General features: G+C 40.2%; 1 protein-coding gene across 9 annotated transcripts in view; it reads left to right on the forward strand.

Annotated features, from left to right (window-relative positions):
* The window catches only part of frmd4a (FERM domain containing 4A), a 102,215-nt gene that overhangs the window by 36,897 nt on the left and 51,010 nt on the right, over positions 1 to 14,308 (forward strand). For 3 of the 9 annotated variants that reach the window (XM_024280907.2, XM_024280915.2, XM_024280908.2), the window contains exon 1: positions 12,537 to 12,926. The exons of 2 other annotated variants lie outside the window; for them this stretch is intronic. In XM_024280907.2, the coding sequence (XP_024136675.1) occupies positions 12,834 to 12,926 (93 nt within the window). In that variant the 5' untranslated portion in view covers positions 12,537 to 12,833. Of the gene's footprint in view, positions 1 to 1,934; positions 2,530 to 12,534; positions 12,927 to 14,308 lie in introns of those variants that run through there. 4 more of the 9 variants (XM_024280910.2, XM_024280905.2, XM_024280909.2 and 1 more) reach the window with 3 other exon arrangements.

Below are 14,308 nucleotides of genomic sequence, written 5' to 3' on the forward strand. Positions count from 1 at the left end.
CAGTATTACAGCATGTACTCAGAGTTGGAAGAGGTTTGGTGCAAAACGTCAAAGCGGTGCAAATCTCACAACTCTTGCTCCAGGCTTTTTCTTTCACAGCTATATTCCAATTTATAGAAGACTTGGACCCAATCTGAATTCTTCCCTTCTCCCTTCCCCTCCATTTGAATGGGTAGTTTTAGTGCAAGTCATGTCCGAAATATATATATTTTTCAAATTCCACATACCAAGCAGAGGTATACAAAGTCCTCCGTTGCACTCAGAAGCACTTTTCTTTACGAGGGAGTGTTCTAAACCACAGAAGTTTACATTTAAATGACTTTTTTGTGTAGCATGACCTTTTCAAAGTTATAAAACCGCTGTTGTTTAGTATATTCAAGTGCTGGGAGCTCCGCGCTAACGCTAGCAGACTGGATATTATTGGTGACGTCATCGAACGAAAGGAACATCCGAAATATGAGACACTAATTTTTCATAACTCTCCGTTTGGGAGGCTAAGGGAAAAATTCAGATTGGGCTTTGGTGTCATATAATTACAGCAGGGCACAAACTGCTGTTTTAATTCCTCTTTAAGGATTTAGCTATCTTAACTTTTAGCACGCATTCCTATGCTGCACATTTTGCATGTAGAGCCCTAAAACGAAATTAAAACCCACATGCGTTTATATAGACATTTCATTGGAAGCGATTGCTTGAATGCATGCTTTCAAGTCAGGTGTGAACGTAGCATTAGAGTAACAGTGATCTTGTGGAAGCACTCTACTGAACAAACAGTTGTGTAAGTGCATAAGGAGAATCATGGCTGTGCATAAGAGATGAAGTGAGGGCCGATGAGAGGTTGTTCCTGTCCACCTCCCACAAGAGGCTAGGGATCAAAGGTCACCGGCGCTCTGAGTCTGTTCAGCTGTGAAAAGGTCAGGAGGAGAACAGAGCTGAGAGATATGATGGAGAGAGATGCCTGTGAGACCCAAAGAGGCTGAAAGAGACGTGAAACAGAGGCAGAGGTGGACAGGACGGGGTCAAAGTGAAGTAAAAGACAAAAAAAATGGTGGAATTTGCATAAAGAATGCGTGAGGTTATACAAGGTTATACTAATCTCACCTAATATTTATGTAGATCAATTAATTTGATAAGATTTAATATCACTGTTTAGCATTTTTGAAAGAATGCATATATAGAGTTTTAAAAACAGGCTCTTTTTTCTATTGCAACTCACTCACTCCAAGTACTGAAAATCTGAAAATCAACTTGCCATGGAGCTGATTGAACATATAATAGTACAATCAATCTTTCATTTCCCATTGTAGCCTGAAATGTTTGCCTGCATGCATGTTAATGTGGTCAGTTCCTCCCCGCTAAAACACATCCTGTTTTTTAGCAGCAGGCCCAGACAGACTTCAGTTTGACCCAGCCTTTCTGTTTCTTTCTCTTTGTCAGTCTAGTTAGATGGGACAGAATGGGGGGTACATTCCAGTGGCAATTTCCACAAAAACAAGCTGTCTCTATGGGCGTCTCACCAACCTCCTCCATCCCCCCTTCTTCCCTCTTTCTTTGCTCTCATTGAGTCACTGCCCATCCACTGTAAACCCCCCAATCCTCCCACCCTTCGTTTTTCCAATCAGCCCTCTGCACTGCATGGCGTGTACGCTGCCACCCCCACCCAACGCTCTGCCACTGTTACATAAGCTTCCCGTCATAGATCCAGGCCATATCACCATTGTTTGCCCCCCTCTGTATGTCTGTGAAGGCCTCAGCAACCAAAGCCAAGTCTTAATGAGACTGCCACAAAGACCCATTGATGAGAGGCTCAATGTTAGACACGATGACCCCAGCCAAGTGCACCCAGAACTGTTCATCAGCTGCCCCAGGCTCCCCCTCCACACAAAGATGCCCACTGTGGACAGAGATCTAAAAAGGCAGAGAGAAAGAGAGGGACAAGACAGAAAGGGAAAAAATGATGGGAACAAAAAATTTGCGATCGAAAGATACTTTTAAAAAAAGGAAAAACGCAGACATATGACTTCCTCAACCAGATGCTTGTCTGACTGTAGCTGCGCCTTCACAGCTTCATATCTGCTTCACTCTTCCTCCTGTCTGCATCCCAGCAGGAATGGTGAGGCCCACACTCCTGCTGCCAGGGAGGTGTCTTCATCTCAGTCATGGATCATAACTCTGATCTGAGGAGGGGACCACGGATTCGCATGAGATGTCAAAGGTCGCGCAGGACACCCACAATCTTTGAAGGAAGCCATGGAGCTCTGATTGAAACATAAGTTCTTGGAGTAAAAGCTGATCGAGACTTGGATTACAGCTGAACATTCTGAAACTTTTTTACACGGAAAGCGAACGTGCATCCACTTAGAAAGTTCAGAAAGCCCTGCTTTAGCAACTTTCTGTTAAGTCGTGACGTTATTATTTTTCCATTTTGTTCTTCGAGGCCAGTGTTTCTCGAACATTTCAACCATGACTCTTGCAGCTCGACTGGAGGACTTGGAAGTAACCCTGGAACACATGCTTATGGATGTTTTTGTAAGTGAACCCACATTTCATTTAACGCAACCTTTTTTGCTGATTTCCATATGCAACGATTCCCTTCCGCGTTTCTAATTGCAATCAGAGACCAGAGGCCAACGTATGTTTGTGCCTCCTCCAGATGCTCTCTCTTTAATTAGCGAGAAAAAAAAAAAAACCTCTTCCTGATTAACTATGAATTTCTTTGCAGAAGGAGAATTGGGGAATAATTATAGCTTAGGATGCCTTACCCTGATATATGACTCAGCACAGGGATGTTTATTATATTTAGCCTACCGGACTTATGAAATCTCGAGTATTGCTGTGAATCTGATTAGTAGTAGATAAAGTTAAAGCAAAGGAAAATGGGGGGGTGCAAAAATAATGAAATCAGGAATGAAAGAGGAATATGAATAAAAGATGGATAATCATGTTTCATTTGCCCGAGATGCTTGGTTAGAGGTAAATTATTGAGGCCTCTGTGGATTTCGGCAGTGGTAACAATAAACTCCTCTGCACTGCATAAACACACATATAGATCGGCAAACACACACACACCCGCATTTACATGCTGAAACAGATGCAGATAGAGGAGTACGCGGTCCACCTCTTCACAGACACACAACTGGAAACACCAGATTCCCTGAGTGCTTTGATGTGCCAGCTGCTGTAATGAGTTTGGTCGTTAAGCTGCAGTTTCCCTGTAACATTGTTTACAGGCACTGGCATCTGTTGGAGCCATCAGTAATCTGCCTTTTTCTGAGATATACCGTCCCGCCGATGAACACCATCAGCAGTCAATCCGCCGCTGCAGGCGTCAGTGTCACTGATGTATGCAGAGGTTTGACAGCGGAATCTATCAACCTATTTGGGAGATCTGGCCATAGATGATTTATGATTGAAATAATATTAGAATAGTAGGATTTGGATTATTTATCCACCGCAAAGCCGCAAAACCCAGGAGTCAGGAAAATGTTCCCTTCCTCTTATTTTCTTCTAACATTCTAATTAGATTGTTTGGCTGGAAGAAGGCTAAAAACAGGGATTTCTGGTCCACTTTAGCAACTTAAATGAGAAATATTTAAATCGCCTGCTCCCTTTCCATTCTGATGCATGGGCTTCAGATTAAATGCAAAAGAGCAAACACCAAAAAAGAAAAGCAAAAACATGCAGCCATGAGCTGAGAAAAAACTGGTTCAGATGACAAGACAGAAAAAGTAAAAGAACATCTTTTGATTTGCGGCAGGGGCGAGGCTACAGGGGGGCACAGGGGGACAGATGCCCCCCAGTAAAACAACTTTGCCCCCAATTTTTGAGTAATTATCTGTATCATTATTGATTAATAAACTATCAAAACAAGCTTGTTTGAGCATTGTGCCCGTGGTGAAGCAGTAGGACGGTCGACTCCTGAGCGGAAGATTGCGGGTTCGATTCCCGCCCTGACTGCCCATGTGTCAAAGTGTCCTTGGACAAGAACCCCAAATTGCATATGATGGAAGTTTGGCGCCAGTGTTCGGCAAAAAAGCCAGCATCAGTGTATGAATGTGTGTGGTAATGGGTCTGTGACTGTGATGTGCTTTGGGCCTTCAAGGAAGGTAGAAAAGTGCTATACAAGTATACGCCATTTAGTATTACAAAAGCAATGTTTTAATGGGCACTTGTGGTCTTTATAATAATAACAATAGTAACAACCAGTGTGTTCATATCTGGATCAAGTTATACTGAGACTCTAAAAATGGGACCTAAAATCTCCCTGCTTGACACTTAGAATGAAGAGGTTGGATTGGGGGGTTAAATAACCAAATACTTCCCAAGTATGTCTGCATCTCACTTCTCCCCCAGTGGATGGGTCAAATACAGAGAACAAATTTCTCACATCTGGGTGTATGACATTAATGGGACTCTAAAAATCTTTGAAATACATCTTTTCCCCATTTCATGTGAAATGGGCTTCCACTCTGCTGTTCTCGTTTGCCACCCTCCCGTGCAAAATGTTCTAGCTCCGCCTTTGGTTTCCTGCATTCAAAAACACAACTTATATGCACAATTGTGTGTATGCGTGTCATTCCAGCTAGTCTAAATGCATAGATTAAGACAGTTAGACTGGTATCATTACTGTGATATTAAGGGTTCCTAGAATAATGGCAGCAGTTTTCCATCCTCCACTAGAGAAGAACCTCCAGAGCCCTATCTACACTGCTGATTCGCTTCAAGCAGCCGTAGAGTGTAAGGCTATTACCAAAGGCGTAGCGCTATTTTCATTAGCACAGCAGCGAATATAAATGATTCAGGAAAGCTGAGGGCATCAGGAGAAATGAAGCTCTTTTACAGCTCCAGTAACAACAAGAAAAGCAGGTCACTACTCCATCGCCCTGATAGGAATCTAAAGTCAATGCAATGTCATCATTACTTTACAGATTTATCTGGTCAATTTAAAACATCAGTAAGATTTATTTGTTAAAATTGCCCACCTTGTGTCTTATTAGAATGAGAAATAATTAAACCCTTTAACGAGAATCAAACAAAGATATGGTTAACATCTGCTGATTGGCTTGAATCAGTCGCTTGCTGTAAATTGTGAGTCTGTCACTTCCCCTCTTGCCAAAGCTTCATCGTATTGTTTTGCTGATATGCAGTGCTATAGCACATTGTGGAGGCACTGGCAGCCCCTCTGTCAGAGGATACCTCCTCATGGTCTTGCACAAAAGCTGGCAGTCACATCAGGAAATGAAGCTGCATGATTAAAAATGCATTCAGCCTTGTATAGTTTAATTGAATCTCCTCCTCGTACACCCTACAAACGTCATCACCTCCCTCTTGCTTCATCGATGAAGGCCTGCAGGCACAGCTTAACATCCCATCTCTTCCTCATCCTTCTCCTTAGAAATCCTTTTTTTTTTTACTCCCCCATAGTCCTCGTCTCTTCTCTTGGAGAAAAACCTCAGCTGGATGGATTCTTCCATCTGCAGCTGTGCAGTGCTGCTATGGTTCGCCACATTATGTCCTATCTATCTAGCAGGCCTGAGGTTCTATCCTTTGGGGAGAGAGGCTGACACAAAGGACTTGTGGTCCCTAAGGTGTTTAGACAGCCTGCCAGAAGCACAAACACTGTAACACAGAGATACCAAGAGCTCTACTCACAATTAAAATGCACACTACTGTGTGCATACATTCACTTCTGCACTATTCAACTATAAAAATGCTGATGTGGTGACTCCAACAGCCATTATTGACTGGGTGTATTATCTGAAAATACTCTGTTATGTAATGAGTACGCTCCAGGCTAATAAGCCCTTTGCCCTTTTAACTTTGCTTTTCCATCGTCCATATTTCTCTTCGTTTTTCTCTGGCATTTTCCAAATATCGGTTGTCATTTAGCTGCATTGATCTAATCTTGGTATTATTTAGTGTGCAACTGGGGGGGGTCACAGCTTATGAGGTCAAAATTTTATCTGGATCTCAGCAGGTTTTCAAATTAGGCACTTGCATTATTAGATTAACTCCACATGACATACAATCGTGGTGGGATAAAAAAAATCAGCAAGTCAATAAATCATTTGCGATATCATTAAATCATAATTTATAGTATTATATTTGTTCTGATCATGTGTTGATACCAACATGCTAAATGTTAATATTCTAAGACATTTTTTACTTTTGACGATTACATTTTTTGTCAGGTAATCTAAAAAAAAGACTTCAGAATTTAAATAAATTGGGATAAACATCCTAAATGACATTTGTAGACAGTTTGCATTTATTTAATTTCTCTTCAGGTTTGTCAAGAATTCTGAGACTACTTTGTTTTTTTAGTCATGTTTACTTGTTTTTGCACTGTTGGCCCTATCTTAGACTTATCTTAGGGAAAGTGTTAAATATAAATGGATACATTGCTGTAATAAGACTTTCTTTGAGACCAGTTTTATAGTTGTGAATTACATTTTTGCTATCATCCTATTTGGTGTTTTTGCTTAAATTCTCATAAATATTACATACCTAGCAGGTGTTTTATATTAGCTGTTTTACATAATCCAATAAGACAACAAGAAGTGCCGGTACTCTCTTTTATGGAAGTTGAAAAACAAAATGTAGAGAATCTTGAATGCAAATATTGATCAATAAAAATAAGACATTTTTTCTAAGTGTGGGCATAGAATAATCTACTTTAATTATGTCTCTCTCTTCTTAAAAAAATAAACATAATTAAAGCTTTTCGAGTCGAGTATTTAGTGTCAGTATTGAGTACCAGCAGTACTTCTGGTGTGAAGAAGTGGTGGTACTCTAAAGGGCTATTTTTAGAAGTGCCGGTACTGAGTACTGATGAGTACCGGCCCAATTAAAGTACTGAATCCAAAAACATGTGACTTTCTCCTATGTGCGCTCATTGTGCTATAAAATTGAATATTTTTTACCTAATTAAAGACTATTTCATTTAATGTTTAGTTGAATAATTACAGGTTATATCACAGATAATACACTGAACTTTAGATGACTTTTTTTAAAGACATTACCTACACACTTTTATCAGAGTCCTGATATTTTTTGTCAATGTCAGTTTTGCTGATTTTGGTTTTAATCCAAAAATGTCACATTTCTGTCCAAATTGTCTAAATTCCAAACACTTGAGTTCATTTTTATTTTAAATTATGCTCTCTTTGCCTTTATTTGCCATATGCATATTGCCCTTTTTATTATGTTAGTCGTGTAAGGCTTTTCTTTTTACCTGAATCATTTTTATTTTTGTGATTATTAGGTTTCATTTTTTTGTTTTTCTATCTTTTTTTGTGTAAATTATTTTACTTTCCATCCAGTCAGAGTACAATCTACTGCACTTATGTCCTACATCAGCCACACAATAGTGACATTTATCCTCTCTCCCCCGCATCCCTGTGATGGCTTTGTCATTACGTAAATGCTACAAAATTGTATTATTAACTTGCCAAACACATCTAATATCATATAAGCCAGTGCATCAGGATAATAGCAACAGGAGACCCATTGTGTATTTCTCAGAGACTTCATAGGATTTGTCTGAATTTGATGGTAAGGCATTGAAAACGTGTTGAGTTATAGGTAAAATAGCTTAGATTGACCTATATATTTTTATTCACTTCATATATTTATTTCCTAAATGGAAAGGGGTTCAATATATCAAAACCTAATATTTTTTGTCAGCTTGAGCAATCATATCCATCTCATTTGCTTGCCCTGTTAATTTTTCTGACTGTGAGGTCAAAACTAAAAAGAGAAAAGGCAATTATCATAAATTCAATACAAAATTTATGTGCACATCAATGTCCATGAAACAGCCATCATTCATCCTTCACTTTCCATTGCGTTGTGCAGGTTGTGTTGTCAGCTGCATTGAGGTTTTTTCCACAATCTTTGGTGAATAATTCAGACGTTATGAATTCCATTCAGAGCTATAAAATGCCTCTCTGGAAGTGCATTCAAACCTGCAGCTACCCTAGTAATAGACTGATGATTGGTCCATCTGAATGATACATTTTTACTCCATTTGGCCACAGATGTAATAGCAAGTGTATAAATCTGACTGTAGCACGAACTTTAATGTTTCTTTTAAGGCATCGCCTAACTTATCAAAGTTATTACTCAGTAGCAGACATTCCGTCCTGCTCCATTTCATTAATGTCAATGTCTGAAATGTTAATCATCCTGACAGACACGTAGGCAGATCCATAAATTGCATTTCACATAGAGACAAAACATGGCAGGTTGAGCAGATGTGAGCCCAATCCGACCTGGACAACCTGTCCCAGAGTTCCTCCAAATCTCTTTAAATTACAAATCTGCCCTATTTTTCACAGCCAGTCACACAAATGTCCCTGTTCCCTCAAAAGGAAAAAAAAAACCTCATAGGCTTTTTGCTGTTTTTCTGCTAATGTGGACTTGTTTCCCAAGCCTTTTCTAAAAAGGCGTAGCTGAGGGGATGATGAATGTTGGGGATGCTGCCCTGTGGAGAAGTCATTATAATTTGTTCTGGCGTGGTGAAGAGAGAAGTCCCATTTTTTCAGCCCATCTCAAGAGAGATAGAGACCACACGGGTACAGAGGTATCAACAAAAGAACACAGAGAGAAATAGATTAAATTACACTGGTCTACACCTGAAGAAAACAGTGTTTCAGATTGTACTTCTAAAGGAACATACCAGTGCAGACAATGACACAAAACTTTAAACTTAGCCTCCATGAAAAGAAAACATCTAACTTGTTGTAGACCAATAAACTGGAGCTTTTCCCAGGTGACACTGAGAAAACGTCAGGGAACAATAGACAATTCATCACAAGCCCACACAAAGACAACAAAACACAACCATGCTTACACCTGTGGTCAATTTAGATTCACCAGGCAACCTGGCAGGCATTTTTCAGTAAAATAGGATGAAGCTACAGGAGCCATACAAGTAGAGAACATGTTCAAATGTTTAAAAATATTCAAAAATAGCTGAATTAGATGCAACTCTGAAGGCACTTGAAAATTGTAATATTTATTTCATCAATTAAACTAGTTAAGCCTCCTTTCCACTTAGCGGTCCAATACGGTCCGGTACTGTCTAGTATGATCCAGTCCTGTAAGGTAAGAAGTGGTACGTTATGGTCCAGTTAATTCTGGTGAGCGTTTTCACTCAGTTAGAACTCGCTCCCGCTGAGCGGTTTGTTTTCACGGTTCGTGCGTGACGTAGACCACTAGCATGTCATTGTGTTATTGTAACGCAACGGCTAGAATAATGATAAAAATATTTTTTTGCATGTTAAAAAACTGCAGAAAATTATCTTGAAGAAACATTTTCCCACTTGTTATTTGCATGTAAATGTTAAAGCAGATCGTCGTGTGTGCTATGTTCCATGATGAGTCAGAGTTTATTTTTGACCAATTGTTGTTTCTAACTGGCGACTTCTTGTGTATCTTGTTATAGAAATGAAACCTTTATTTCCCCTTTTGTACAATAATCCCACATGTGTTTGAAATTGTCCTTTGCATTGCCGGTGTAATTCAACACTGTAATGCGATTTTTTTTTTTTTTGGGAGTCTCGAAACACAAACATTCAGCCCCCTCTGTCCATGCTCGTGACGGGAAGAGAGTCCAACCAGAGGGCAATTCCATAAACATACACTCCCACACGTTCATACACAAAGACACACACACAGGCAGTGAGGAGCTGGACCATCGAGATGAGTCACACAGCCGTGGGCAGAAGCTGGCTGAGTTATCTGGTTAGATTAATGCAGATCAATGCCGATGCCATATTTTTAAAGGGCACTGCTAGTTACACGAATCCCTAGCAGAACTTAAACTCTTGCAGGCAAAGCTTTGTTTTCCTCATTAGCATCTCTACTAATTCTCTCTCTTTATCTACAGCCTTTTTTGGAGCATGTAATAATAGATTTTGGTTCATATTGAGGACAAATGTTCCAGTGCAGTTCATGTTGGGATCTCCCAGCTTTTTGCTGCATTTCTTCTATTCATGCCTTAATACATGAGATGGAATTTGTATTTATTTTCCTCTTTCTTCTCGCTCTTTTTAGTTTTATTCTTTAGGCTAAATTTAGATTCCAGAGGCAACAAGAACCATGATATGTTACTCAATTTTCTTCCTTTTGAAGGTCTCACACCTTCACATCATTAAAATTGTGAAGTGTTCATGTAGAAATCTAATCATTCAATTAGAAGACTTGTACTTTTCAACGGTTCAAACAAGATCCCTGCTCAGAGATTTTAGCATCTGGGTCCTGTTGCAAAGTAGAGATGATCATGTCTCTCTCTCGGTTCCTTTTCTCCGGTTCCTCTAACGTGCCATGTCCTATATGAGTGCTGACCACATCTATAAATAGCCTGCTGATATTTCTGATATGGACCACAGTTACTCATTCATAGAAGTGGGCCAGACCTGTGACCATGAACATGTTACCTATGATTAATTTCTCAAGTATGGGTATCTATCCACTGGTATATTAATACAGTGTGTGTGTGTGTTTGACACATCCCCACAGTTATCATCTCAGAGGTCATTATATGAATAAGATAATTATGAGGAGATGAAGAGGCTTGTGTGAGTCCATAATTTGGTTGGTTAATTCTGATACTGTCCCATATGATCCTGCAGCAGCAGAGTTTTCTAGTTAGAATTTAGACTTTCCTATTATCTTCAGGTGCTCATACTGCAACCCATATTTCCAGTTTTCTGTCTTTTGTATTAGTAAAAGCCTGTAAACTGATAGCTGGTACATACTGTGTGTTGTGTTATTCAACCAAATGAAGAAAATACATGAATCAATCAAATCAAATCATAATTTCCAACATAATAACTTTTAGTAGTTCCACAGGTTAAAGTATACCCTCACAGTAGTCTATATAAAGCGTGTGTGTGTATATTTATATCTATTCACTTTAGTTAATCAGCTCACAGTTAAGTATTGGAGCACAATAGCAAACCCAGCTCAGCAGTGATTGGGATATGACAGTAAGTCAGTAGGCACAGCTATAGCTCACGAGTCCAATAGCTTTAATGTACATGTTGTGAGTCGGTGTATTCGTTCCCTTCAATGTAAAGACCACAGTGGTTCCTGCAGAAGACTGACTCAGCTGAACAAGAAAGCAGTAGCTCCCAAACGCTGCTGTTAGTAACCATATCTAAACCCGAGTTTTGTGTAGAGAAAAATGACTACACTAATTACAGCACCCTTTCCAACGCTGGGATAAGCAAGACAATAATTATTTCCATGCACGAGCAATGCTGATGCTTATTGTGGGTCTGGATGTGGGTCTGTGTGTCCGCCTTCCCCTTTTGTGTTCCAGTCCAGACAGTGCAGTCGGGGAGGAAAAGCTGGATGTGGGATTTTAAAGATAATCCCCAAACCAGATGGCAAAACATCCCATTTTCCTTTGGAGGTTCCCCCAACGTGATTCCCCGTCTTAGAGCTGAAATATATATATATATGACAAAAAAATATGATACTCTCTTATTAATATTTTAATAGCTCTGCTGTTCAATAGGAAAATACATGCACAAATCAACTACAAGAAATTCATTTTTTATGATAAGATAATTAATGTTGGAAAATGCCATTTGTATTGCAGCACTTTAGGCTTATTTTATTGTAATGCGAAAACATCAAGGGCCATCACACCCAACAACACACATGTGATAGAAGGAAAAAAAAATATCAAACCATCATTACAGTCCACTTAATTTTGCAAAGTCATGTGACCATATAGTGTGGTATAATGTTCCAATAATGTTCTGTGTTATTTTGATGTGGAAAACCAACACTGGGCTGAACTTTAAATGGTAATTGTTTGCCAACAATTCTTGTTTACTTGTACACATGTTTAAACTTGATTATCTTGCAAGAAGTATACGAAATCTACAAACCACTTTTGCTGAGCTGTTGAGTACCCAGCTATCTCTGAGTCACACTGGTTGAAATTATGGCTAAAGAGGTCCCGGACTGATTCAGTTAATTCAATTTAATCCTACAAAATGAATCAAAACTGAATATTGATATGTTGTGGGGGTGAGGCTTGTGGGAGAGAGTGTTAACAGAGGGATGATGGTAAGTGAGGGCGGGCTCACTCCGCACGAACAGTCCCGCCCAAAATTCAGAGACAAATTTCTTATTCTGCTGCTCTGCAGAAACTGTTCTAGAAAAAGACAGATATTTTGATTTTGGGTAAAAACAGTAAAATCATGATTAAAAGCCCACTGACAGTAATTTTAAAATAGATCAAAAGATAATTGAAATGGGACTTTAAACTAGAGAACATTGTACTTTTTTGTCTTCAATGAAAATATGATTTATTTTTTGTAATAACCCAAATATTAAAATATAATTTGACAGTGAATTTTATTCTATAAATGTATTTCCCAACACAAGTCGTCCATATGCTAATAAAAGCAGTAATGTGGCATTAATCCAGTGACCTGGTTAAGCCTCCTGCTGAAGGAAGTGAGTTAGGGAGGAAGGGGGAGCTCGCGGGAGGATAGGGGGAGACAAAGCGCGGCTGCTCTGCCTGGCTCTCACGCGCTCATTCAGCTCACGAGCAGCTGAGTGGAGCGGACCTGCGCGGAGCAGCAGAATGGGCAGCGTTTGGACACGGAGGGAAACTCAAACTGAGAGCCACACATAGAACCGCGTGAGAGTCGCGCGCGCTCTCCCTCGCCCGCACCAGCTTCTCCCAATTCTACCTTCCTCCTCAAACACAGCGCGCGCGCGGAAAGCCCGCGTGCCACACGGCTGTCAGGCTGGACGGCACCTCACACATACAGGCTCAAACACCCACAGAGACTGTGGCGGGCACCATGGTGGTCCAGGGAGCGGTGACGCCCGGGAGGACCCGCCGGCTGATGCTGAAGCTGCCGGTGGGAACTCTGCGGAGGAACAGCGGAGAAAGGGTAAGGGTAAATCCTCCCCTTCACTCTCCCTTCGTCTTAAACTTTTGTCTCCGTGTCAGTAGTGTTCCGTCACGCTGTTGTGTGCGCGCGCGCGTGGGATTTAAAGGGGTTCTTTGCTAATCCAGGAAGCCGCATTAGATGTGAGTTGGTGGAAGGCAAGTCAAGAGCAAAGCTTTTAATCTGTACAGTGGACAATGCTGTGTTCTCTCCATGACAGTCTGTCAATCTTTGCAACTGTCAGTGCTGCCTCCATCTCAAGGTTATGGAGGAGTCTCTCTATGGGAGGGCTCTCCCAGACTACAGCTGCTTGTTGATGTCACTGCAATTATCCTGACTTGAGATATGAGATTGTCTCCTTTTATCAACCCAAACCACACATCGACTTAAGTTGATGCTGGATTCATCCTTCTTACTGGATGGAAATCTCTTTTTTTTGTGCCAGAGCTGGAGTGTTCTTGTTTTTCCTTTTTTTTTTATTTTGTGGGTGTGGAGTCTGGGGTTAGAAATAATAGTTCCAGTTTAAGATCAGACATGCAATGTGTGTTGCAAAGTCAATCTGTATGTCACTTGTGAAAGACAGGCTGGAACATGCCGTTAAAATAATCCGTTCATGCTCTCCAGTAAACTTGCTTAAAGGATAGCTAAGTTCATTATATAAAAAAAAGAAAAAAAACAAAGAGAAGAAAAGAATAGGTATGCAGCTGCTCCTGCGTGCGTGCTTCCCCTGAACCATTCATTGTGCAGAGCTTGTCAGTCCTCTTTCATGTTGTAAATACATAGGTATTAAGTGAGTCAGACTTAAGTAGAGTGTGTGTCCAGGTGATGAGTGTCTCACCGTTCTTCTAAACGTTATACTTTCAAATCATAAGGTGCCTGCTGAGATGAAGCGCCTATTTGAGGGACTTCTACTAAGTCTTTTCAGAATAGTCTGTGTGTTTGTTGTAAACATGAACACAGAGGATGTAAACAAACTCTGGGCTGCTTTGCTGAACATACCAATAACTCTCGTGAGCTTTGCTGAAGACTTCAGAGGAATGAGACCGCTCAACAATGATGTTTTGCCAGATTCTTTTTCCTTCTGGTCTTGCTATGCAGAGACTTCAGCCTGTCAATTGACGAACTGATTCGACTGAATGTCATAATCACCATTGATTAAGGAAAAAAAAGCTGCTTTTTGAGGGAAGAAAATGGCATATGAAGTTAAAGTCACACTGATTTATGGAGTAAAAAGGCACATTTTCATTCATAGGAAAAGAGGATTTATGTATGTCCTGATTGCACTTCCTTTTTTCTGTCCCTGCGGACAAATTGAGGGGAAGCATTACTTTAAAAAAATACCATAACCCCCTAATGCCTGACTTTTTCCTAATTATATAAGCAGA

This window comes from Oryzias melastigma, linkage group LG6, assembly GCF_002922805.2.
Source record: "Oryzias melastigma strain HK-1 linkage group LG6, ASM292280v2, whole genome shotgun sequence".
Classification (NCBI taxonomy): Eukaryota; Metazoa; Chordata; class Actinopteri; order Beloniformes; family Adrianichthyidae; genus Oryzias; species Oryzias melastigma.